The following is a 26,378-nucleotide window of genomic DNA, read 5'->3' as shown; positions in this document are numbered from 1 at the left end:
CTCCCATTGTATAATCCAAGAATGGCTGCTTGGGCATTCCAGCCAGATAGATGGGAAGAAGTATATAGATCCATTCTAAGAGTACAACCCAGAAGCTGCACATATCACCTCTACTCGAATACTAATGACCACTACATGTCCCACCTAGTTGATAAATATACCATGTATCCAATTAAAATTTAGGGAGTCTAGTACTAAAGGAATAAGGGAAATGGATATTAGAGAATACCAGCCGACTTTGCCACCAGGACCAAGGTTGTACTCTACCATTCTCGTGTGTTGGCTTATTTTCTAACGAGGGCTCTTCTCATGGCTCCAAAAAGGCATCTGCCATTCCAGTCATTAGAGATAGATAGTCATGCATAGAGAACAAAAAAAGCCATATCTGTGTCTCATGTGCCTTTTTAAAAGTGAGGAACATTCCTAGAAGCATTCCAGCAGACTTTTCCTCATATGTCACTGTCCTGAATTATCTAAGCCTAAAGCATTCCTTTAACAAGAGGAATAAGGCTAGGCCAATCAAGATTTGTCCCCTAGGATTAGGGAGTGTTTCAGTCTCCTCTCCCGGACATAGCCACTCAGAAAAGGTAAACACAATTATAGTCCTGAATAGTAAGGAAAGAAGAGAGAGGACAGTTTTGAGCACAAGGCTCAAGGTGATAACCATAGCTTCCATTTTCTTATCTTCCACTAGTATCTGATCTGGAGGAATGACCGAAACCGTACTCCGATAGGATCTAATTTCTTAGTGGTCTTACCTTTACTGGGTTGCTGCAGTTTCCCACTGCCCAGTAATATTGGACAAATGAACACCAAGAGTTATCCTAGCACATACCTAGGGTTCTAGACATAGTCCTTCTTGTTCTCTTTGAGGAGCAACAACCAATTTACCCTCAGTAACTAGGTCCAATCACCTCAAGCAGTATAATGATACACTCTAAATTGGTTCATTGGTTTGAAGACCTCATATCAGCCAGGTGGTAGATTAAGCTTCTTATTTAATAGAACTATGACCATGTTATCAGGAAATAGTATCTGTGCCCTGGGCATTAGGGCCTGCAGATCCACCAAGGTCCATTTAAAGACAAAATTATAGAGACAAAGTTGTAGAGACAAAAATTCTTCAAGTGAGTTCTTAGGAATAATAGAAGAGCCACTCCTATATCCACCTCTTGGCTCTTAGGCCCATATACAGGGATATTCCCAATGAATTATGGATCCCAATTTCATTATGCCATCTCCGTTGTCATCTCCAACCAACCAGAGAATTTTTCAGGAATATCTGTGGCTCTTTACTAAATGCATTAATAAAAGTAAATTTGATGGGCACGCCTAGGGTTGGTATGGATAGAGCATAACTAAACAGGATGCACATAATACAGCAAGTCCAATATTCCCATCTTCCTGAATCTCAGATTCTTTCCTCTACAGTATGACAGGAAAGTTCTGGCATCTCAGCATATAAACTACCAGCTTCAAACAACCAATTTAGAAGGACTACCAGTTGCTCAAGTCAACAAATCAAACCCAAACCTCAGGTAAGTATTTGGCAAAATCCTATAATTTTTCAGTATATAAAATCTCTTCTTCAAGAATAGGTCTTGTCCTTCTCCATCAGGGCTATGCTGAAATCTAACTCTTATTAAAAGTTCTCAACCTCGTTCATATTTGTCCAAATGCCCCCATTTCATGCAGCAGGGTCCAGTTCTCCACCAGTGCTCTGACCTTGGCATAACAGATCCAGATCACATTTAATTGACATTGCAACTCTGTAGCCTTTACCATTAGGCTCTGGGCTTGATTCTCAGCCATATCTGCCCTGTAGCTGTAAGAGATAATAGGTTTCTTCCAAGCTGTCAAAGAAGCTTTCAGGTTTTCTACTCATGCCTGAAGTTTGAAATTCAAGGCTCTCTTGTCTTTTTTCCTATGTATTCTCAAAGAAGCAGTCAGAGCAAATGACACCACAGTTTTTAGTAATCATCACTATCAAAGCAGTTAAGTGCTAGAGGTTGGTCTTCCAATGCTATGCTTCCCATCAGCATTCCATCACATGCCACTATTGATAATTATGTGAGTAATTGTAATGCCACTCAGTGCTACGAAATAACATTGTTCCACTTTCCCGGACAAATAGTTTATAAAGGTAATCATCAGATATGTGAGTAATACCATACCAGAAGCAAGGATTTCTTTCCTGAGGTTACTTTCAATTCCTCTAGCAATCAGGGTTCTGGCAATAAAAGGGTAGCACAGAAAGAGAAGCCAATAAAAGGACTATTTATAAAATGAGGACAGGGTTAAAGGAACCAACAAGGATAGTGAAGCACCCTGAAACTAGCAACAGTGGGGAGCTATTATTCTTAGCTTAAAGGATCAAGGGAAAAAAGAGCTTATTAGAATCCTGCAAGAGCTGTATACTATAGGATAGGGCCACAGCCAGGCATTGTGGGCTCTTCTGCATTAGTTGCTCAAAATACTAGTCTAAATGAGGTGGAAGCAAACTTTAGGCACCCCTTCTGAACATTATACTCATGTTTTGAGAAAATTGTTAAGGAACAACATAAGGTTATTTGTAATATGTATCTTTTCGTAGTTACTGAATTTGCAGACAGGACCAATTTGTGAGTTGAATACAGGAGCCGTTACCAATTCTCACATAAACCATAAAACTACCATGTCGGGATCAGGGAAATAGAAACAGCCTTTTAACATATCAGATGAGCAAGTCAAGCTGGATAAAATGGGTTGTGCACTGCTTTCCTCAACTTTTTTTTTTAAAAATATTTTTATTGATTCTAGAGAAGAAGAGGAAGAGAGAGAGAGAAAGAAACATAAATCAGCAGCCCTCCATACATGCCCTGACCTGGGACCAAACTGGCAACCTTTTGGTGCACATGATAATGCTCAACCAACTGAGCCATTCTGGGCAGGCTCAACTCTTGTGTTTAAAACTTCCATCCTAATGACTTGTTACTGATTCTGAATGAGATACATGTTCTACCGCTATCCGGTAGAAAATAGAATTTTCCTATATGTACTTTGAGGACATGGTTTTTACCTCATAGAAAACTGGACATAATTAGTAAGAGAAATAATAGGGCTTTAAAAAAATTTATTGACTTTAGAGAAAGGGAGAGAGGGAGAGAGAGAGAAAAAAAGAAACATCAATTTGTTGTTCCATTTATTTATGCATTCACTGGTTAATTCTTGTATGTGCCCTGCCTGGGATTAAACCCACAAGCTTGATGTATCAGGATGACACTCTAACCAATTGAGATATCCTGTTATGGCCAAGAAAACATAGGTTAAGATTTGAAAGTCCAAATCATAGTTATGGCAGATGTCTTCCAACATTTAATTAATTTATATTTAACAAACCTATAGAACAACCAACTCAATCACATAGAGTTATACTTTGCAACTAATTTAGGTTGGAAGATTCACCAGGAAATTACATTGCTTAAACCTATATGTTCTATAGACTAAAATACTGTCCTTACGTTTTATGTTAGTCATTCTGTCTTGCATAGAAAATTGTGAACCTTACCTATATAGAAGCTAAAACTTTTTATGTCTCCAATTTTTAAAAATTCAGCCTTGGCTAAAGTTGAAACCCGAGGCCACAGTTTACAATTAGCCTTTTATTAAAAAAAAAAATTATAGAAGGGAAAAACACTGCAAAGCATAGAACCATTATGCATTATTTATAGAGTAAAAGCAGGAATATACCATATTTTTCCATGTATAAGATGCCCCCATGTATAAGATGCCTCCCACTTTTCCAACCCAAAATTAAGAAATCAATATTTTAAACATAAAACAGAACACATTTTTATTTAGTAATTGCTGCAGGTAATTTTTACATACAGTACTATGATATTATGTAGCATATCATTTTATTCAGCCTCTGTTGCATCGCTGCTCTCTTCTTTATCACTATTAGTTCCAGACATATCAATTTCTTCAACTTCTATTGTATCACTGCTATCTTCTGAGTCATTGCCTATATATGTGAGAGCACCCTCAAAAACTGGTGGCATTTTCTGAGCTTTGTTCGTGTTCTCATGGCCAACCCGTCTCTCCTCATGAAATTGAAGCACCATTTTGCCTTTCCTGTAAAATCAACAATGTTCATTTTGCTTGCAAACATTCTTGCTTGACACTGAGTAAGCTTGGTTGACACACATAAGCCACTCTGGCAGTACTCCATAATCCAAGTCTTAAGCCTCTGCTCCAAGTTTGCCCATATTGCTGGTTTTCCTCTTAAGGTCTTCTTCTTTGTGGCATCTTGAGTTATTCTTCCTGTTTTCTCCACTGTCTGATCAGACACTCAGTGGGAGGAGGTCCAAATTGTCTCTCTGCAGCTCTATCTCCATGCTCTTTTGCATACCTGGTTACATTCAGTTTGAATTTTGCAGAGTAAGACAATCACTTACCAGTTTTTATCTTTTTATTTTTTGACATCTTTATGGGCTCAGAACGCTCCAGTCCCTGTTGCATCTGTGCACTCTCCACCTCTACCTCCAATTACGACATAAGCTGACGTCACTAACAATAAGGCTCTTGATTGGAGGAAGCCTGTTTGACAAAGTATGGGCAGCTAGGCACCCGTGCAGCTCCCTCCTTGACAGACTTCCATGTATAGGATGCCCCTCGATTTTCAGTCTAATGATTTTAGGGAAAAAATAGCATCTTATACACAGAAAAATATCGTAGTTACATAACAGATATTATGAAGACACTAAGAATATAAGATAATTAGGTTGGGATGAAGGGCTTATCAAGCCATATATATTCTTATTCTATACCATATCATCAAATTGGGTAGTTTGTATAAAACTTACCTGTTAGCTACAATTTTTTTGTTACATAATTATTATGTAACAGTCAACCTTGAAACTATATGCTTAATTGCTTAGCATGTAAAATTAAATTTATGCACTGTATGTTTATTTTATGGAACTTGAACTTGAATTTCTTTACCAATCATGTAATATTTAACCACTAGCTATGACTTCACCAATCTAACTAAAATTAATTCAACCAGTACGAATTTTAAAATCCCGAAAATTCTTTGGAGTTAATATAAAGCAAATGCTTTCCTCTGCATCAATTGTGGTACAAGTAAAATAATGATTATAGCAGACATACTTTTTAACCACCACATAGAATCCCAACTTTTTCCATGCTAACCACCTCTGAGTTGATGGTCAAAGCATATGGACCTGCCATTACTGGAAACATAAAATATCTTCATCCCAGGGTCTTATTGAAACCTCTGACCTCAAATTTTCTATTGCTTAGTTCATATCAAACACTGTTTCAAGAATAACATGCTTGGAGGATTATCAGAAGGAAATTATCCTCGTTTCAAACTGGGAATTCCAAGTTTCCACTTTATGAATGCTCATGAGGTAAATTTTTCTGAAGTCTGAGTATCAGGAAAAAATATGCCTCTCTCTTGACTGATCTCACAAAACACTATAAAACTCTACGTTGGCTAATTTGTTACATTGTTCCACTACCCTATTTTCCCTCTCTTTAACATCATACCTGTTGCCTCGTTTATTTATTTTTGTCTTGTGTTATAGCATGTATTTTCTGTACAATGTCTTAAATTTTCTGTAGAATAATGCAGGTATAAATAAGTAAGAATACATAATTTTCAGACTACAGAAAGGATCAATGCTTATAGCGTCAGAGATGAAAAAAGAAAAGAGAATCTATGACAGCAAACAAGTACAAGGACACCAACAGAACTTTTGAAAAGATTTTGAGTCATTGAAGCCAAAAGTATGTGCCCACCAAAACAAGTGCCAAGAAGTTCTGAAAGGACGAACTGTTCTTCAACAATTTTTTCAATACAGCAAACACATAAGCTTTGTCCATAAAGCTCTTAGGTCTGAGCTTGCTTATGTTCCCTAAATAAGTGCCCTTTGTGCATGGAGCACAAGAAAATACATATATTCCCTGTCCTGTTAAGGTGTGGACTTAATTTCTACATTATACGACTGATTACAGTGATCAACAAGGAGCCTACTGCCCAAGAACGGAATTGAATTGGATGTTCAAAGCCACAAGCCGACGCCTGCAACTTGTTCTTTTACTTTTCAGCCCCTCAATGTGTTGGCTGTGTGTCATCTGGCTTTTCTGTTCAGAACTTCTACTGGGCTCTAGGAATAGTTTTGCCAGTATACATAAGTCCAGCAAATTTATTTCTACCTTCATAACAAGACTGGAACTGAAACTGCAAAACAGCTTGTGAAATATCAAATTACTTCCCGGAACTCCTGTTTGATAGCCTGTACACTGTGAAGTTATTTTTGCTTTTTTTTTTTTTTTTTGGTTTGTTTTGTTAATCCTCACTTGAGGATATTTATTCCATTGCTTTTCATAATGGGAGGGGGGAGGGAGAGAGAGAGAGAGACAAAAAAACCCCCCCCAAAACATCAATGTGTGAGAGAGACATAGATTCGTTGGCTCCCGTGGGCGCCTGGAGGGGGTGGGGTGGTAGGCCAACGCTCTAACCATTGAGCCACCGGCCAGGCCTTACACCTCTTCTATTTGACCAGCCTCTTCATAATCCTGCGAAATGCTTTACAAACACTTTCTTGGATGTCAGGTGCAAAACTGGATCCCTTTCAAGCTACAGATAAGGAGAGTGAGACATTGCCTAATACAATGGCCTGTCCCAGATGACATGCCGAGGAAGCGGTAGAACCAGAACCAGGTCGCGGTGCCTGCCACTGTGTCTGCTTCTGCAGAACCCATGATCCCATCCAGGGGCGATACCCCGCGGTGCGACAGCGCGTGTGTCCAACAGGAACCAAAGTCACCGGCACTTCGGAGGAACTCAGGTTTTTAGAAATGTCTCAGGGGAAAACTCCGCAGAAGACAGGTTGTGCAGGTGTGCGGTGCGGCCTCAAACTGGTCCCACCGGGAAGGGTTTGCAAAACAGGAAGGTGCAGCAGGGTGTGCCGCGACTCAGCTCACCTGGCACTCCCCCACCTCTCTCCCGGCGCCCGGGTGCCAGGTTCCTGCTGGCCCGGGGCCCGCAACGTCCTTTCTCCGTGACCGGCGAGGGTGCGTTCCCTTCGCCCTCGCGCCCCCCCTCCTCCCTCTACCCGTCGCTACGTTTACCTGACACATCTGGGGGCCGTGGAGCCGAGGCCGGCCGGCCCACGAATGAACGCCCAGGGCGCCCCTACTCTCTGCAGCGGGTAACAGCGCCTGGGCCTCACGCAGACGCGCCGGGCCAGGGGCGCGCCCGGGAGGCTGTCGTGCCCCGACCCGGCCTCAGGGCGGCGCTCTGGTCCCGCGGCCGGCGCGCTCGGGCGGGACAGCCGCTGGGCGCCGACACCCGCCGGCCGGGAACGTGTCTCCCGGTGACGCAGCCCCGAGTGGCGAACGTGGTGCGACTGCAGCGGCGGCCACCGTACGCGTCTCCGCCGCCCGCGAGGACGTGCGGTGCCACAGGGGTCGGCGGCGCGGGACGGGGAGCGGCGGGTGGGCAAGCGGGCGCCGCTGGGAAGCAGGACGCAGGCGCCGAACGTAGGACGCAGGCGCCGGCGAGGAAGTAGGTCCGGGCGCGGCGCTCCACGCAGCGGGGCCGCCCCCTCAGGTACCGAGCCGGCCCCGGGCCCAGCGGACGGGGGCAGCCGGGCCGGACAGTGCGCGGGCGGCCGCGGAGGGGAAGGGCTGCGGTCGGGACGGGGCTGCGGGGCGCCGGGGACTCTTCCTGGTCCGCTTCTTCGCGCCCTTCGGCGGCGGAAGGAAGGGGGCTGGGCCGCTCGGGGTCGTCGCCCGCGGCGCCGACCCGCCTTTGCTGGTCTGTCCCTCGTGCAGGCGGAGCTGCGGTCAGAGGCTCCATGTTGGGAAGCGGCGCCTCTCGTCCTCGTTAGCGGGAGTCGGGCGCCGCGGGCAGAGCCGGCGGGGCAGGCGCGGAGCGAAGATGGAGGCCCCGCTGCGGCCTGCGGCGGACATCCTGAGGCGGAACCCGCAGCAGGACTACGAGCTGGTCCAGCGGGTCGGCAGCGGCACCTACGGGGACGTCTACAAGGTGAGGCCGGCCGGCCCGAGCCCGGCTCTCTCTCCCTGCGGGCGCGGGCCCCCGGGAAGAGGGTTTTGGGGTGCAGGAGGAGGACCGGAGAGGATGCTTTTATTGTTGCGTCTTGGAGATGAAAGCGGCTGGGGTCCCGCTTCCTCGGCTCGGAGCACCCTGTGTGCATGGCTTGCTCAAATCGCTACCGAGAAGCAGAACTAACCGCACACCTCGGCAAACCGCCGTTGTACTTTTTTGTGGTGTGAAGGCGTGCTGACGCTTGTTTGTGGTATCGAGGGGGGTTCAGATCTGCTCCGGAGTCGCACTTGAGGATGTTTGAGCTTCAGCCTGGAAAAAGGCTTCACGGGCGACAGGAAAGAATATTGACATTCCGACATTTGCACTTACAAAAAAACACACACACCTTTTAAAACGGATGGGCTTCATTTAAAAAGTCGTATGAAAAGCCGTCTCTCGGTTATAACTGTACACAACCTAACACTGGGTCAGAATGACGTGAGCACAAACATCCTTTGTAGAAAGATGCTTTTCCTGGCAGAAGTTTCACCCTTTGTATCTGGTTGATGATTGTTTGTTGTGTTTTTTTTTTTCTTTCTACTTTCTGGGATTCATAACATCCCATGACCAAGAGTGGGTAAGAGCTGCTGTGTTTTTAATTGTGCTCTTTTGCATCACTTGAGACCAGTGAGGGTGAGTTGCTCTTCGTTTGGGGTTTAAGAAAACATCGAGAAGCAACCCCAATTCCCTACATCCGCCGAGTTCTTCAAGGATCAGGAGGAAGGAGATTGTTTTAGATCGCCTCGTGCGTTGCGTTCTCTGTCGCAGAAAGGGAGCCTTAATGCAACTCATATGGGTATAGGAAGGGAGATTTCCTTCGATTTTGCAACAGCTCTGTTCATGGGATTTATTCACGACATGTAATCCCATTGTTCCAAACAACACTCTTGCTGAAAGGGCCGTGTATGTCATATGGAAAGTAACCTGTAGGCTCCTCGGGGGTATGTGGTGGTTTTGCACAGGTGGCGGTATGGAAGGAAAGCATTCTTTCTTCCTATTTTTTCTGCTTTTGTTTAATATGCTCCCATTAATACAAACAATTTAAGGTGGTGCTATGACAGCTCTAGTGCTGTTTTATTCTCCTGGTATGGACTGTGAAGTGTAGGCTTTCTATTCCTTAAACAGGCACTTGAATTTTCTGTGCGAGGCACTGTTCTAGATTTGTATGGGGTGTTGAATTGTGAGGTAGGTCCCAGCTCTTGCCTTGTATACCTTTGAATTCAAAGTGGGTAATTATAACAGGATCCTCTTTTGCTTTATGTAGAATTAATAGGTAATTAACTCAGCTGTTTACCCGTGGATTAGTCATTTTGTGGAATGCTCTTTAAAAAATTGAAATTCCTGTTTGCCTTCTCAGTCTTCCCTTTTAGTCATCTTTGTCTTATGATTCACCATGTATATAAGTGCTTTTCCCCACAAAAATCCGAAGACCTCTACTTTTTTTCTTTATAACAGCTAAAGCAGCTCTCTGGAGTAGGATTTTATTCTTGACAAGGAAAGCAAAGGGTTATATTAAAGGGGCAGCAAATACTTGCCTTTCCTCCTAGTACTCTGTGTCTCTCTTCCACAGTTTCTAAACTGAGGATCAAAGAATGAATATTTATCATAAACCACCTTCACCACCACCCCTCCCCCACGACCCCCTTCCCTCACATTCATGCTCCCTCACCTTTGCATGTGTACTCATACACTGGACCAGCTTCTGACTCCTAAACATCTTCAACTCTGGTTCCTTGTCTTTTGTTTTCCCTTGTTCTAATTACCCGGCATCACCTACCACCCTCATTTCAACCTGTCTCTATCCTACCTGTCCGTGAAAGCCTTGCTGAAATGCTCCTCCAGGAGCTTCACCACCCCCACCCCCTGCTCTCCAACCACATCTACAGCTCGCCCCTTTCCTTCATTCTGTTCTAGCCACACTGGCCTGCTGGCTGTTCTTAAACATACATAATAAGCATATTATGGGCCTTTGGGCCTTGGTTCTTTCAGAGTGTCTTGCTCAGAATGTCTTTCCTCAGCCCACATGGCTGGCTTCCCCACTTGCTTTTACACCCTCTCCATCTGTTTTTGCCTACTTTATTTTTTCATGTGCACTTATACCAATTTAGTTTTACTTTTTTTCTTCTTCTTTATTATCTATCTCAACCCACTACCCTACTCCAGGAGGGCAGGAGTTTTATCTGTTTTGTTCACTGCTCTATGTCTAGTAGCTCCTAGGATTACAACTAGGAACAGAGTAAGTGCTTTCTAAAAATCTGCTGAGTGGATGAATAAATATCAATAATTCTATCACCTAGTTCTGTGGGCATATGCTTTTGACATAAGAACACTAAGTTAGTATTTAGTACTCTGTATTCCTGCAATGCCTATTGTAATGTCTTGCATATGTACTTTTATTACAAATTTCAATTACTTAAGTTCTCTAGGAAAAATATGTATTTCTGGAAAACTATTTCATAGCCTATCTATTTTCAGCGCTCTAAGTCCTACAGAATTTTGCCAGTTTATATTTAATCTTTAATATGTCTAAAAATGTGTACCATTCTGCTGTAGTGCTGAAGTTTTTAAAGCTCAGAGCAGTTAGAGTAATTTTGCTATTCATCACTGTGTTTCTGATGAGCTGAAAACCATAGGAAGTTTTAGAAGTATTTCAAATCAGTGATATAAACTAGGAACATTATTACAGTGAAGAATAATGAAGGTAAATTAGTCACTGTTCTAATCAAGTATTATCTCTCTCTCTCTCTTTTTTTTACACCTGAGATACCTTATAAAGCAGCTCTAAAAGAACTACAACTTTCAGATTCTTGATGAATTATTTTTATGTTCTTCAAAACTGTAGATCCCCTCTGAAACACCTCTTTCCCCAAAATCTCCAAGATAGGAGAGCTCAATCTTAAACTGGCTATTCCCTGGTTAAAAAAAGAGGAATATAAAGCTTCATTTAAAATGAAGCTTCAGTGGTTCTCAACCTTCCTAATGCCGCGACCCTTTAATACAGTTCCTCATGTTGTGGTGAACCCCAGCCATAAAATTATTTTCGTTGCTACTTCATAACTGTAATTTTGCTACTGTTATGAATCGTAATGTAAATATCTGATATGCAGGATGTATTTTCAGTTACAAATTGAACATAATTAAAGCATAGTGATTAATCACAAAAACAATATGTAATTATATATGTGTTTTCCGATGGTCTTAGGCGACCCCTGTGAAAGGGTCGTTTGACTCCCAAGTGGTTGCGACCCACAGGTTGAGAACAGCTGATGTAGAGAATGGATTAGACAAAGTTGCTGGAAGTATAAGGACCAGTCACTGAGTAATCGAGATGAAAATTTATGCAATATACATTTAGGCACTGGTATTAGAGACGAAAGGATGGGTTTGAGTCATGTTTAGAAGATGATCAAAATTCTCTGGTAATTGATAGTAGAAAAACAGGTCATTAAAGGCATTTAGAATTTCTGGCTTGGGTGACGACATTAGTGTCATCAACAGAATTAGGAAATACCAGATTTGTGTGGTCTGAATCTTGTTTTTAGTTTTGGATGTAGGGCATTGCATAGATGGACATGTCTAATAAATGGTAGGAAATGCAGCTCTGGCTTTCAGACATCTGGACCGGGGATACAGGTTTCGAAATTATCAGAAGGGTTGTATAGGTGAGGTCACCCTGGAGAATTTGTAGTAGAGTTGAGGAAAGGCTGTAGTGTTAAAGTGGCAGAAGAAAATAATGTATATTGAAAGTATCTAAGAAAGAAAGAGGTATAAGGAAATTATTTTCATAGATATCAAGAGTTTCAAGAGCCCATCTATATCATCTGCATCCATTTTTGTTGCCTTCCATTCTGATGGCAGTAGGAAAATATTGATTTCTCAAAAAATATAAATCTGAGGTTTTGTGTCATTCCCCCTTTTCCATAGAATAAAGTCTTAGACTAATATGCCTTTTAGGCCCTGCTTATACCAAAAGCCTCACCATTCTAGAGTAAACTTCTTCAGCTTCTTATGTGCACTGTACTCTCTGTTTTTCCTTCAGGTTTTTGCAGGTACTATTTGCTTTTCCTTAGAACACCCTTCCTTTTCTTCTTGTTCTTCGGTTTATCTTCTACTCTTTGGGTTTCCTTTTAAACATTGTACTTTTAGAAAGGTCTTTTCTGTCTCTTCCAGGTCATATCTATCTGTGTGTGATTTCTTGCCATAATACTAATCATTTGTCACTCATAAGTGTTGCCGACAGTCTTCCTGCTCTACTCAGAGTGCATGAGAACAGGGACCTGTGTTTAGCACTGAATCAGGTAGCCAAGCATAGTGCGTATAACATAGTATGTGTTCAATAAATGTTTTGAAGGAGTGAGCCACAAAGTGGTCATATAAATAAGAAGTTTGAAAGGGTTCATTAAGATCAGAAGAGTTGAGGTGTGAATGGTAAATAAGGAAGTAGAGGGCATGTAGATCACTTCCCTTTTTAGGTGCCCTGTGCCTCTTGCCCTCTTTTTAACCCTTCTTCTTACCAATATCGGGACGGCCAATGAGAGCATGACTTAATGTATTTTACTAGACATAACCTTCGATAAATTAGTAACAATTTTTGCATTTTAAGCTTTTTAGCTCCTATTTTAATTGTAATAGACAGTGGAGATGCTTGGGTCCCTTACCATTCCCCCACGCTCCCCCCCGAAATAATTTCCTATTGTTCTTTCTGAAATAGCATTGATCCATGAGTAGGACTTGCCTTCCTATTTTGCCTCTCTTCTTTGCCTCAGCATAGGTAGCCTTCTAAGTAATGTGTTCATTTTAGAAAAATTTGATATGTGAATCAATGAAAAATTACCTCTATCTTCTTTGCCACAATATAAGCATTGTTGTACATATCTTTCTAGACTTTTAAAAACTCATATTAAGGATATAAACAGCCCAGCAGGGTGTGGCTCAGTAGTTGAGCATCAACCTATGAACCAGGAGGTCACGGTTCAAAACCCAATGTCTGGTTTTCTGGCTCCATCCCCAGTAGGGGACGTGCACGATGCAGCCAATCAATGATTCTCTCTCATCATTGATGTTTCTATCTCTCCCTTTCCTTTCCTCTCTGAAATCAATAAAAATTTATTTAAAAGATATATACATATATCAGACATTATATATAAGCATATACATAATTGTATATACAATTTTTATTCTGTAGTATTTATTATGTATTTGATAATGTACTTTTGTTTAACAGTACATTGTTAATTCCATACTGGTATTGGATAGCTAAATGGCCCAGCCTGTGTAGCTCAGTGGTTGAGCATCAACCTATGAACCAGCAGGTCACGGTTCAATTTCCGGTCAGGGCACATGCTTGGGTTGCAGGCTCAATTCCAGTGTGGGGCAAGCAGAAGGCAGCTGATCAATGATTCTCTCTCATCATTGATATTCCCTCCCTCCCTCCCTCCCTCCCTCCCCGTTCCTCTCTGAAACCAACAAAAAATACATATTTTTAAAGATCATGCTAACTGGTTTTAATTTCCAATCATAATACAAATCTAACTATAGCTTCTCCACTAGGTTTGATTTTTCCATTCTTCAACTCTTCATAAAAACTATTTTGCTCCTCTGTTTTCAAACTTCCAATAATGCCTCACCCTCTCTTTTACTCCCTCCTCTCTAACCTGTCCTGACTGATGATGATAGAATTTCACCTTTTCTTTATCTAATATTCTTCTTTAGCAACAAATCTCTTTTCAGTGAGTTCCAGATTCCTAAATCCATGGAAACCTGACAGGCATCTCAACCTTAACATGTCTAACACAGAACACTCAGTGATACCTGCTCCACAAAGCCATTCATTCCAACACCTTCCCATCCACCCAGTTGCTTAAGTTCAAAACCCAAGGTCATTAATTTTTATGGAATTAGTGGGTGATAGGGCTTATTCAGATTAGGATTTTGCCAGGTTATTATGATAGAGGGAAAGAAGGGTAAGGAAGTTAAGGATGTTTCAAGAGAGTGATTATAAATAGCTTGATGGATCATGGAACCCTTACAAGTTAAGCAAGATTGTGAGGAATTGAGAGGTAATTGGTTGTCATAGGAGAATGCATTGGGTTCGTGAGGAGGCAGAATTGCTGGAATGGGAGGACTAGAGTGTAAATGAGCTGAAAGGATAGAAGGTTATGATCAGGAAGTACAGTGTTTGAAATCAAGATTCAGATAGGATGTTAAGGAATGATAAATCAGAGAGGAGATCCGGATGTTGAAGTTTGTAAGAATGGTGGCAAGAGAGAGGTGGAGAGGAAGACTGTGAGCCAGGGGCCATGAAGTCTTAACATGAACAAGGAGCTATGACCAAGTTAGTAGATGATAGCTACAAGAGGATGGTGGTTGATAGCCTGTGCCCTTTCCCAGTCCAGGAGCCCTCGGGGGATATCCGACTGACGGCTTAGGGCTGCTTGCCAGCCATCAGCCTGGCTTGTGGCTGAGTGGTGCCCTCCCTGGGGAGCACACTGACCACCAGGGGCAGCTCCTGCGTTGAGCATCTGCCCCCTGGTGGTCAGTGCGCGTCATAGCGACTGGTCATAGTACCGATCGTTCCGCCATTCGGTCGATTTGCATATTACCCTTTTATTATATAGGATAGGATAGGATAGGATAGGATAGGATAGGATAGGATGTTCCCTAATACAAGGCAGTTTTACTTTTTTGAAATGCCCATGCTTTTTTCTTTCTTAATACCTTTGCCTGGAATTCTGCTTCAGTCCCTTACCCCCCACTCCTCCCAGGAAAGTCTCATTAAGTCTCAGCTTAGGTTTACTTCTTTCTGGAAGCTTTCTCTAGTCAACTTTGACTGGGCTCAGAATCCTACTAGGTTGTCATATATCGCCTTGGGAACATTTTTCACACTTTATTGTATTTACTATTCACTTCTCTGTCTCTCTAAGTGATAAAAGCTCCCTGAAGACAAAAACTGTTTTATTTCATTACATGCCTAGTATCAACAACAGTGCCTGGCACATAATAAGTATTCATTAATATTTGTTGAATGAATGAACCAGTCAAAAACAATGTTCCATAAATAAATCAAGTATAGAGGTTTTACAGGTTATGAAATAATTGACTGTGTTCTTCTTTTGTGGACAAATGAGCTACTTTGCATTCCTTCAAACCTTATAGGTCTTGTATTGCCACTTTTGTATTGAAATTCATATTCTTTAATCTGGGGTGTATAATTCTGACTCTGAGTAGTAGTCACTAGCCACTAGAGATTGCTTGTTAAATATTTAGACATCTGGATTTTCTCTTGTTATGTTAAAGATTATTTTTAGTGGAAGGGGGCATATTTAAAACTGATGTCCCTGGTTGGCTTCCTGGAAAAGTTTTGTGACTCTAAAACTATGCTAAGAGAAAGTTAACAGGGGATAGGATAAGGGGCCTCATGTGAACAACAGTAAAGTGGAATATAAGAGCTGAAGGGAGGGCAGGGGAGTGGGGAGAAGAAGAAGAGGAGGAGGAGGGGGAAGAGAAGATAGAGGGAGAGGAGGGAGGGGTGGGGAGAGAAAGAGAAAAAGAAACATTGGATGTGAGATACAAACATCCATTGGTTGCCTTCCTTACCCAGATGGGGAGGAGGGATCAAACTCACAACCCAGGTATGTGCCTTAACCTGGGATCAATGTGCCTTGACCCGGGATCAATATGCCTTGACCTGGAATTAAACTGGCAACCTTTCAGTGCACAGGGCAACGCTATCACCATGGAACCAAACTGGCCACCGCACCGGTTTCATTTTTTTACCTTAGTTTTGAAAAATTGACCTGGCTGTTGTGGCTCAGTTAATTGGGCATCGTCCCATGTACCAAAAGATCACCAGTTCATTTCCCAACCAGGCACATGCCCTGGTTGTGGGGCTCATGCAGGAGGTAGCTGATGGATGTTTTTCTCTCTCCCTCCCTCTTCCTCTCCTTCTCCCTTTCTCTCTCTCTCTAAAAATCAGTAAAAACATTTTAAAAAGTTATCTTTTGACTTTATGGCTACTGAGATTTAATGTGTACATCTTCTTTAACTTTGTTGAAAATTTATAGTTAAAATTTATAAACATAAAACTTTCCTTTAATTATTTATCAAATTAAAATTTTCACAGCATGTAGGAAAAGTTCATGGCTGATAAAACAGCAGCTGGATAGTATTGTTGAAATAGAAATGGCTTAGTTAGAAAGATCAGCATCTTTAATTTTTTTTCTTGGTGCAAGTGGAAATCTAAGGCTAACTTTTTACTGGGAATTTAAAAATCCAAGACAGTAGAGTTTGAGTTAAAATACTTCCACAGTAGAAAATTGACTTGAAAATGTTACTTAGGAAATTAAAGAGAACTGCATTGGTTATGAGAATAGAAACAATTAAGTAGAAAGGCTTTTTTATCGATTTATGGTGATATTGATCTTATTGGTTAAACTTTTCCACTCAATAATTTCAGTTCCTGATTAATAAGAGTTAAACAAGAGATTTACTATAGTAAAATATTTTATTAGATTTCTGGGTGTTTAGTATACTCTTCTGCACAATATTAGTGTATACCAGTAATCTACAAAAATGGATAGGAATCAGAAATATATTTAGATTGTTTTTGTAGAAGTGCTGTAGTACTTCTATTAGTTCCTTCTGTAAATATAATGCAGGATCTTCAAATTCTTATGGTTTAAAAACAAAAATGCTTGAGACTGTCACATTTAACTTGTTGCAGGGAAATGTTGGGTTTCAAATACCAGAATTATGTATGACTACTTTGGATTTTAGTGTGAAATTGAATATTTAGTGTTAAATACCTGAAAGATCTCTTTAGTACATTGAATCTGTGAAGTCTCTATTTAGAACAGGGGTCCTCAAACTATGGCCCGCGGACCACATGCAAATACAAATATTGTATTTGTTCCCGTTTTGTTTTTTTACTTCAAAATAAGATATGTGCAGTGTGCATAGGAATTTGTTCATAGTTTTTTTTTAAACTATAGTCCGGCCCTCCAACAGTCTGAGGGACAGTGAACTGGCCGCCTGTTTAAAAAGTTTGAGGACCCCTGATTTAGAACATCTTTTTTTCTGAAAGACTCTTTGCTTTCATTATAAAAGAGCCTGGTACTGCTTTCTGTTTTAAAAATGCAGCTGGAAAATTACAGAATAAAAACATTTGCCCATCAGTTGTTCACTTGGAGAGAACAGAAATAGGTCTTCAAAGTGGAGCCTGACATTTACATATTTATTCTATCAATGAGAGATAGGGTTATGGTATTTTCTTTACTTTTTACTTAACTACATATATTTTGAAAACCTTTGCATATTGTAGCTGAATTTTATTTTTATTTTTTATTAAATTTTATTGGAGTGACATTGGTCAACACGAACATAGAGATTTCATGTGTGGATTTCTAAATTACAAAATTTGTATATAGCACTATGTGCCCACTACCCAAAGTCAAATATTCTGTCACCTCATATTAGGACCCCACCTCTCCCCTGCACACCCTTCCCTCTGGCAACCACCACGCTGCTGTTTGTGTTCATAAGTTTCAGTTTTATATCCCACCTATGAGTGAAATCATGTGGTTCTTAGCTTTTTCTGTCTGACTTATGTCACTTAGCATAATGTTCTCAAGGTCCATCCATGTTGTTGCAGATGGCACTATTTCATCCTTTCTTATGGCTGAGTAGTATTCCATTGTGTATATGTACCACACATATCATCTTTATCTAGTCCTCTATCACAGAACACTTTGGTTGTTTCCATGTCTTGGCCACTGTGAATAATGCTACAGTGAACATAAGGGTGCATATATCTTTGAGAATACATGATTTGAGTTTTTTGGGTATATACCCAGGAGTGGGGTTGCTGGGTCATATGGTAGCTCAATTCTTAATTTTTTGAGGGATTGCCAGACTGCTTTCCATACTGGTTTGTACCAGTCTACATTCCCACTAGCAATGAATGAGGGTTCCCTTTTTTCCACAACCTCTCCAACATTTGTTAATGCTTGTCTTGTTGATAATGGCAACTCCTAATAGGTGTAAGGTGGTATATCGTTTTAATTTGCATTTTCCTAATTGCCAGTGAAGTTGAACATCTTTTCATATATCTATTGGCTGTTCGTATGTCTTCTTGGGAGAGGTGTATTTCAGGTCTTCTGCCCATTTTTTGATTGGGTTGTTTGGTGTTGAGTTTTATGAGTTCTTATATATTTTGGAAATTAAACCTTTGTCAGAGTTACTATTTGCAAGTATCCTCTACCATCTGGTTGGCTGTCTCTTTGTTTTGTTATCCTTTTCTTTTGTAGTGCAGAAGCTCTTCAGTTTGAAATAGGTCCCATTCATTTATTTTTTTTTTACCTTTACCTCCCTTGCCTTTGGGGTCAAGTCCATAAAATGTTCTCTACCACTCAGGTCCCTAAGTTTGGTACCTATATTTTCTTCTATGTAACTTATAGGTTCGGATCTTATATTTAGGTCTTCAATCCATTTTGAATTAATTTTTATACATGGGGACAAACCGTAATCCAGTTTTATTTGTTTGCATGTGGCTTTCCAGTTTTCCCAGCACCATTAATTGAAGAGACTATCCACCATCTTTATTTTATATATTTCTGTGATTGTTGTTCAAATCCTCCAATGGTATGTTTCTTTCTGAACCCATCAGAAACTCTAAAAAATAAATAAGTAAAGGTGTCTGGTCCTTGCAACATTTTGGTTCAAATACATTGAAACAATGTATTTGTGTTGATTCTAATTTGTGTTGACTTGAATGAGTCTGAAAGTATATACTTAGAATAATTTTATATGTGTTATTTTAAAAATAATTAATAGACTTAATTTTTAGTACAGTATTAGATTTACAGAATAATTGAGCAAAGAGTACATAGAGTTATATGCATCCACACCTCCCCCACCCACCCACACACATTTTCTCCTTTTATTAATATCTTGTATGAGTGGTACATTTATTATAATTATTGAACCAATATTGATATTATTATTATTATAGTCCATAGTTTACATTAAGGTTCACTCTTTGTGGTGTACAGTTCTATGGATTTTGACAGAGATATAATGACATGTATCCACCATTAAGTTTCATACAGAATAGTTTCAGCAGGCTAAAAATTTCCTGTGCTTCACCTGTTCATCACTCTCCACTCAAATCCCTGGCAGCCATTGTTCTTTTTCTCTTTCTACACTTATGTCTTTTCCAGAATGTCATATAGTTGGAATCGTACTATGTGGCCTTCTCAGACTGGCTTCTTTAACTTAACAGTATGAATTTAAGATTTCTCCATATCTTTTGATGGTTCGATGACTCAGTTATTTTTATTACTGAATAATATTTCAATGTATGGATGTACAGCTTATCCATTTACCTATTGAAGGACATCTTGATTGCTCCAGTATTGGCAAGTATGAGTGAAGCCTGCTATAAACATTCTTGTGCAGGTTTTTGTGTGGACATAGGTCTTTAACTTAATTGGGTAAATGCCTAGAAGTGGGGAATTGCTGCATCATATGGTAACAGTAGCTTTGTAAGAAGCTATCAAACTGTCAGTGTATGTGTTTTTAAGAATTAATGTTTGGAAGAATATACTCTAAATTATTCACAGGAGTTAACTCGGGGATGAGATTAGGAGGGAGGGCGATTATAATCTTTCATTTATATTATTTGAATTTTTAAAAACAATGTTTTGTAGTATTTTTTACAAGTACATTTTTCGCCAAATGTTTTATTTAATTACTAGTAATAAAAATGGAAAATAAATCAACATAAATGAAAACTAGTAGATCATTTAAAACAGTATATGATCAGTTTCATAGCACTTCTAAGTTGCAGAGGATTTTAATATTTTATTCTTATTTTTTAAGTAAAGAGAATAATAACCTTCCTACAATCATAATTGTGCATTCAACAAATTTATAGAGCATCTACCTCATAGACCTTCAAAGAATCATGGTGAAGGCCTGGGGTAGGAGAGGGGTGCCAGGTGGGGAACATGAATCAATGGGGAAATAAGAGGGACATCTGTAATACTTTCAACAATAAAGATTTTTTTAAAAAAGAATTTTGCCTAGAGTTAAGAAGAGAGCACACTTAATCTAGCCTTGGGATATTTGGCAAGACTCCCTAGAAGAGGTAATACCTAAATTGCATTCTGAAGTATAATCTAGATTAACTGGGCTAAAGGGGCAGGGAAAAGGGCAGGGGAAGTGAATATACCAAAAGGACAGTGTTTTCAAAACAGGTCATTTGCTTCTGATTAATCTGACTGAAACTGGAATTAATTGTTCCAAACTCTCAGAGAAGCTTATTAGATCGTTTAATGTTGCTAGCACTTGTTTGATAATCTGTAATTGAAAAGTATAGACTCATATTTTCTTTTGGTTTCCAGTGACAGGCAAGGTATATTGCTCGAATGCCTGTTTTGCTTAGAAAATTATTTAATTGTATTTCCACATATGGGGTGCCCTAGGTGCAATGAAAATGAGCACCCATATTAGTGATGACAGTATAATGGTGCAACCCTTTTAAGCTACTAGTATTTAACAGTATGTGTTAATGGCCTTTTAAATGTTCATATTCATACCCTTTGACCTAGTAATTTCATACTTTAGAATCTGAAAGAAATAATTTTAAAAAATGAAAAGACTGTAACATCCTTTTGTCTAGCAATAAAGGAAAACATTTATATGGACTATTATATAGCCATTTAAAATTATGTATAGCATGGAGAAAGTACATAACTTTAAAAACAATAAAAATTTGTGCTTATAGTAGAACTTGACAGATTTAACATCCAAGGTTGGTGAAAATATACATTCACATAATTTATTTCAGAGCAGTATGGCGATATATCCCTTTTAAATCCACATACCTTTTTACCTAACAATTATTCTTGTACTGATAAATTACTATATGCTAAAATATTTGCAGTGTGATTATTTGAAGCACTAATTATAGTAAGTCTGTCTCTAATATATATATATTTTTAAATATATATTTTATTAATTTTTTACAGAGAGGAAGGGAGAGAGATAGAGAGTTAGAAACATCGATGAGAGAGAAACATCGATCAGCTGCCTCCTGCACATCTCCTACTGGGGATGTGCCCGCAACCCAGGTACATGCCCTTGACCGGAATCGAACCTGGGACCTTTCAGTCCACAGGCCGACGCTCTATCCACTGAGCCAAGCCGGTTTCGGCCTGTCTCTAATATTTTAAGTGGTAAATAGTTTTTCTTCTAGGAATTAGTCTGAAGAAAATAAAGCTGTGGATAGGTATAAATCTAAGATATATTTATCCCTCTGTTTATAACTACAAGATAATATTAAAATCTCAAATGTCCAACAATAACATATTAATTAAATTATGTGTTCCATTAATGGAAAATTAGGCAGTATTGCAAATCATATTTAGAAGGCTGATGACATCATCCTCTTCTACAACATATATATACCCTCATGCATTACATATATCATATATTCCATTAATGGAAAATTAAGCAGCATTGCAAAGCATGTTGTAGAAGATTGTGATGACATCATTGTCTTCTACAACACATACACACTGTCATGCACACATGCACATATGCATGCACACACGGACCAGAAAAAGAAACACATACACTAAATGTTAACTTTTAAACTTTTCCCCTCCAAATTGTAAGATACAGATGATTTGTGTGTGTGAGTGTGTTTTTAATCCTCCCCTGAGGGTATGTTTTTATTGTCTTTGGGGGAGGAAGGGAGGGAGGGAGGGAGGGAGGAAGAGAAAGAAACATCCATCACTTGCCTCCTGTATACACCCGACCTGGGAACAAACCCACAACCTAGTATGTGTCCTGACCAGAAATCAAATCTGCAACCTTTTGGTACACAGGGTGAGACTCCAACAAACTTAGCCATCCAGCCAGGGATTTATTTTTATTTATTTTATTTTTATTTTCCTTTAATGACCTGTGACTATATTTATCAAATACATAACAACCATGAGTATTTTTCCTTGCTTTTCTTTTTTTAAGTTAATTTTAAGAATTTTAAAAAATATATTTTTATTGATTTCAGAGAGGAAGGGAGAGGAAGAGTGATATAGAAACATCAATGATGAGAGAAAATTTTTGATTGGCTGCCTTTTGCACGCCTTTTACTGGAGATGGTGCATATGCCCTGACTGGGAATCAAACCATGACCTCCTGGTTCATAAGTCAACACTCAATCACTGAGACACGCACCAGTAGACTAAGTTAAATTTATTGAAGTAACATTTGTTACCTGTGTTGGGGTTCTTGGGTTCCCCAAGATAGAAATCGAGAGGAAGCCCCAGAGAATTTTCCAGACATATTTTGTTAAGCTTATGCTGGAGCATAAGAGAGGCAACACAGAGGGAAAAAACGTCCTCTGAACTGGCTTAGGGGCTGGCTCTGCTTAGCTGTTTATAAGTTAGGGGCAAAGCAGACTTATGTGAAAAGGTAGACTTAAAAAAATAGCGGCCTTGGGAATTTTCTCTGTCAGTGTATGAAAAGCAAGAGTTTAGAAGGGGGAAATAAGGCATTTCGGTAGGGAGTAGAGGAATGATTGCATTCTTGTGGTGGGCCTATTTGTGTGTTTTTTTTCTGGACATCAGGAAGTCTTGGAATCCCAGTGAGGGGCCATGGGGTAATAATGCCAGCTCTGTAGGGGTTTTTTGGTGTGGTGTCCTTGGGATCCCAGGCCCAGGTCCCTATGCTCCTCACATTGGTTAATGACAATATGTAAATTTCAGTTGTACAACATTAAAATTCAACATCTGTATACTCTATTGCATGCTCACCACCCAAAGTCCAGTTTCCTCATGAGTATTTTTTTTTAATTAAGAAAAATATTGGGGAAGGGGGTTGGTGAAGGAGAGGACATCTGTAATACTTTCAACAGTAAAAATAAAAATACAAAATAGAAAAATATTAACTCAAGTATAAAGAAAAGACTTGGAGGAAGTACACCAACATTTTAAATAGTAACTGTTTTTAAGTGATGGAAGTAAAGGCAATATTTTGTATATTTTCCTTTAATGGAAAAATTAGTATACTCATTAAAATTTTGTTTTTTAGCTTTATTAAAAGCATGATTGATAAGCAACAGTTAACATAATACAAGTAACTTTTATATAATTAACAAACTTTTAAAACATTTTCTTTTCATTTTAGGCCAGAAATATACATACGGGAGAGTTGGCTGCAGTAAAAATTATCAAATTGGAGCCTGGTATGTATTAAAATACTCATGACAATTTTTTAATACTTTTCTGGTGCCGTTCACAAATATAGAACTTAAAAGCATTTTCCATATTTCCTTGTTTCCCTTCTTCCAAAAGAAATGTTTATATATTGTCAGGGCAATTAGGATGTCTCAAATATGGCTACATTAAATTGCATTGGAGGTTATTAGTTAAAGACAAGTTTGATGTAGTAATTTTGTTACTAAATAAAAGTTCAAATGTGCACATTCAAAAATTGGAAGACACATTGACAATGTTAAAGTAATTGTCTTCTAAGTTATAGTGAAATAATTGAGCTTCGGTATTAACTTCTATGAGAATTTGATTAGGAAAATATTCATTGATTTGGGGGGATATTTGGTAATATTTGGCATAATGATATTTTATATGTTAGCTGTTGTTTGGCTGATTGATTTAGGTTTAATAATTCAGGTCTTAGACTAATGCTTATTTTTTTAACACCTTTTTTCTGTCAGAAGGCTGTTTGTTTTAAAACGTACTGAGTGATTTGCTTTGAAAACAAAAGTACTATATAAGACCTGAAACAATTTTATTATTTTGATATCCTCAAAGTTTTTTTTTCTTAGTAATGGGATCTTTTAAAAAAGTATTCAATTGGTATTGTGCCCAGGTATACCACAATAATTAGAAAATTCAGAAATGTGTAAAGAAGAAAATAAAAATAATCCATTTGTCACCCAGAGACAGCTATTATTGCCTTTTAGTGTATTTCCTCTTATTTTCCTCCTGTGTATACATGTAAACATTTTACAGTATAAACTACATGTACTATATGCTGTTCTTCACCTACATTACATAAAGGACATTACATAATTTTTACATAGGTCAGTAAATATTCTTTTTTTAATTGAGTTATAAGTGACATACAACATTATATTAGTTCCAGGTGTATAGCATAATGATTCAATATTTGTCTATACTGTGAAAGACTCACAATAAGTCTCGTTAATATCTGTCACCATACATAGTTACTTTTTTTTTTTCCTGTGATAAGAACTTTTAAGATTTGCTCTCTTGCCTGGCTGGCATGGCTTAGTGGTTGAGCATCGACCTGTGAACCAGGAGATTGGAGATTGGAGCTTGGTTCCCGGTCACAGCACATGCCCGGGTTGCGGGCTTGATATCCCCAGTGGGGGCCATGCAGGAGGTAGCCAATCAATGATTCTCTCTCACCACTGATGTTTCTGTATCTCTCTCCTCCTCTCCTCTCTGAAATCAATACAAATTTTTTTTTTAAGATTTTACTCTCTTATCAACTTTCAAATATGCAATATAATATTAACTACTAGAGGCCTGGTGCATAAATTCGTGCACAGGTGGAGTCCCTTGGCCTGGCTGGTGATCGGGGCTGATCGGGGTCTTCTCGCCCAGTCCCAATCGGGGCTTATCGGGGCGGCCGGCCTGGGGGAGGGACCACGGGAGGTTGGCCAGCCAGGAGGAGGGACTGCAGGAGGTTGGCCGGCCACAGGAGGTTGGCTGTGGGAGTGCACTGACCACCAGGGGATAATATAATTTGAATCCACAAATTGATCTTCCCAAACCTGCTTTTCCTAGATCAGTCTTCCCCATTTTGCAAGGCAGTTAGCCAAGCCATTGCCTTGATTTCTCTCTTTTGTTTGCGCCCCAGGGTCAGTCTGTCAGCAAGTTCCTTCAACTCCACTTCCAAAACATATCCTGAATCCAACTACTTCTTATTATTACCATCTCCACTCTCTTGGGCTCCCTATTTCCTCTCCCACACTTCCCATCTGCCACCATCTAGTTTCCATAAAACTACCAGAGTGGTCTTTTTAAAACACAAATTTTTGTGCTCTCCTGCTTTAAAACATTTGTGGTGTTTCCAAATCCACTTAGAATAATATTCAGACTTTCAATCTTGCTTATAAAAACCTATATGAGCTGCCCTGTCTACTATTCTGAGCTCATCATGTATCGTTTCCGCTTCCTTACTCTGCCTCTGCTTTCTTTTTATTGAAACAGCCTAGTTGATTGGAGTGTTGTCCCATACACCAAAAGGTTGCGGATTTCATCCCCAATCAAGGCAACTGATGGATGTTTCTCTTACATGGATGTTTCTATCTTTCTAAAAATACCAATAAAAAATCCTCGGGTGAGGATTAAAATTAAACAAAACAGTCCAAGATTAAACTAGCTCTTCTATTCTACTTGAAGTACTACTTTTCATGATCTTTGCTCAGGAGATTCTTGGCCATTCAGATTTCAATTTAAATGTTGTGTCCTCAGAGAGATCCATTTCTGACTACCTAATTTAAAGTAGACACCCAGGCGCTGGTTATTTTAGTTCTCTGCATAGGACATGTGACTGCTTGGTACTTATTTATTTATATATATTTGTTTGTTTAAGGTCAGTCTCTCCTTCAGTGTAAGATCCATGAGAATATTGATCTGTCTTCACTGCCATATTTCAACACCTGGAACAGTATATTCTTTGTACAGATGAATATTATAATTGTCTTTCTGTTGTCTTTACATAAGAATGACAAATTAATATCTATATAATTATTGTATTACACATTCTTCTCCCACGATCAAAAAACCTATAAGCATTTTCTCCCTTGAATACTGTTAGAGAAAATTGTAAGGCCAGCCCGATATTTTTCTTCTTACAGGTAGGTGACTTGTTGCTTCTGCCTGATTGTGGCACCAAGTGCTGCCTGCATATCTTCTCTAAGCTCTGATGTGCAGAAAATACAGCCTTAATCTTTATTATACCTTTAGATTTTTATTCATTTTAATTTTAAAAATTAGTCACCCGAGAAATAAAATGCCAGGTTCTAAATTAGTTTAAGTATATATACTTTTTAGAAAACAGTTTCATTTATTTTCATCATCTGTGCTTTAGAATTGAGGAATTGATCTTCTGTTTGTGATGGTGATCTTATTTATTTGGGTTGTTTCATTACTTTTTTAAAATATATTTTTATTGATTACAGAGAGGAAGGGAGAGGGAGAGA

The 26,378-nt window shown here is 39.3% G+C and overlaps 2 protein-coding genes across 13 annotated transcripts in view; one reads left to right on the top strand and one right to left on the bottom strand.

The window, feature by feature from the left end:
* The window catches only part of ATL1 (atlastin GTPase 1), a 55,071-nt gene extending 47,800 nt beyond the window's left edge, over positions 1-7,271 (bottom strand). For both annotated transcript variants that reach the window (XM_036306436.1, XM_036306445.1), the window contains exon 1: positions 7,141-7,271. The gene's annotated coding sequence lies outside the window, so the exon portion shown is untranslated. The remainder of the gene's footprint in view (positions 1-7,140) is intronic.
* A 574-nt stretch (positions 7,272-7,845) lies between these two features.
* MAP4K5 (mitogen-activated protein kinase kinase kinase kinase 5) overlaps positions 7,846-26,378 on the top strand; it is a 101,863-nt gene continuing 83,330 nt past the window's right edge. For 10 of the 11 annotated variants that reach the window (XR_004967170.1, XM_036306342.1, XM_036306423.1 and 7 more), the window contains exons 1-2: positions 7,846-8,059; positions 23,312-23,369. Coding sequence is in view for 10 of the 11 variants with exons in the window: in XM_036306342.1 (XP_036162235.1) it covers positions 7,952-8,059; positions 23,312-23,369 (166 nt within the window). In the remaining variant the exon portion in view is untranslated. The remainder of the gene's footprint in view (positions 8,060-23,311; positions 23,370-26,378) is intronic. The other variant, XM_036306396.1, reaches the window with a different exon arrangement.

This window comes from Myotis myotis, unplaced genomic scaffold (genome assembly GCF_014108235.1).
Source record: "Myotis myotis isolate mMyoMyo1 unplaced genomic scaffold, mMyoMyo1.p scaffold_m19_p_1, whole genome shotgun sequence".
Lineage (NCBI taxonomy): Eukaryota > Metazoa > Chordata > Mammalia > Chiroptera > Vespertilionidae > Myotis > Myotis myotis.
Note: the sequence above shows the minus strand (reverse complement) of the source record. Positions and strands in the feature narration are given on the sequence as shown.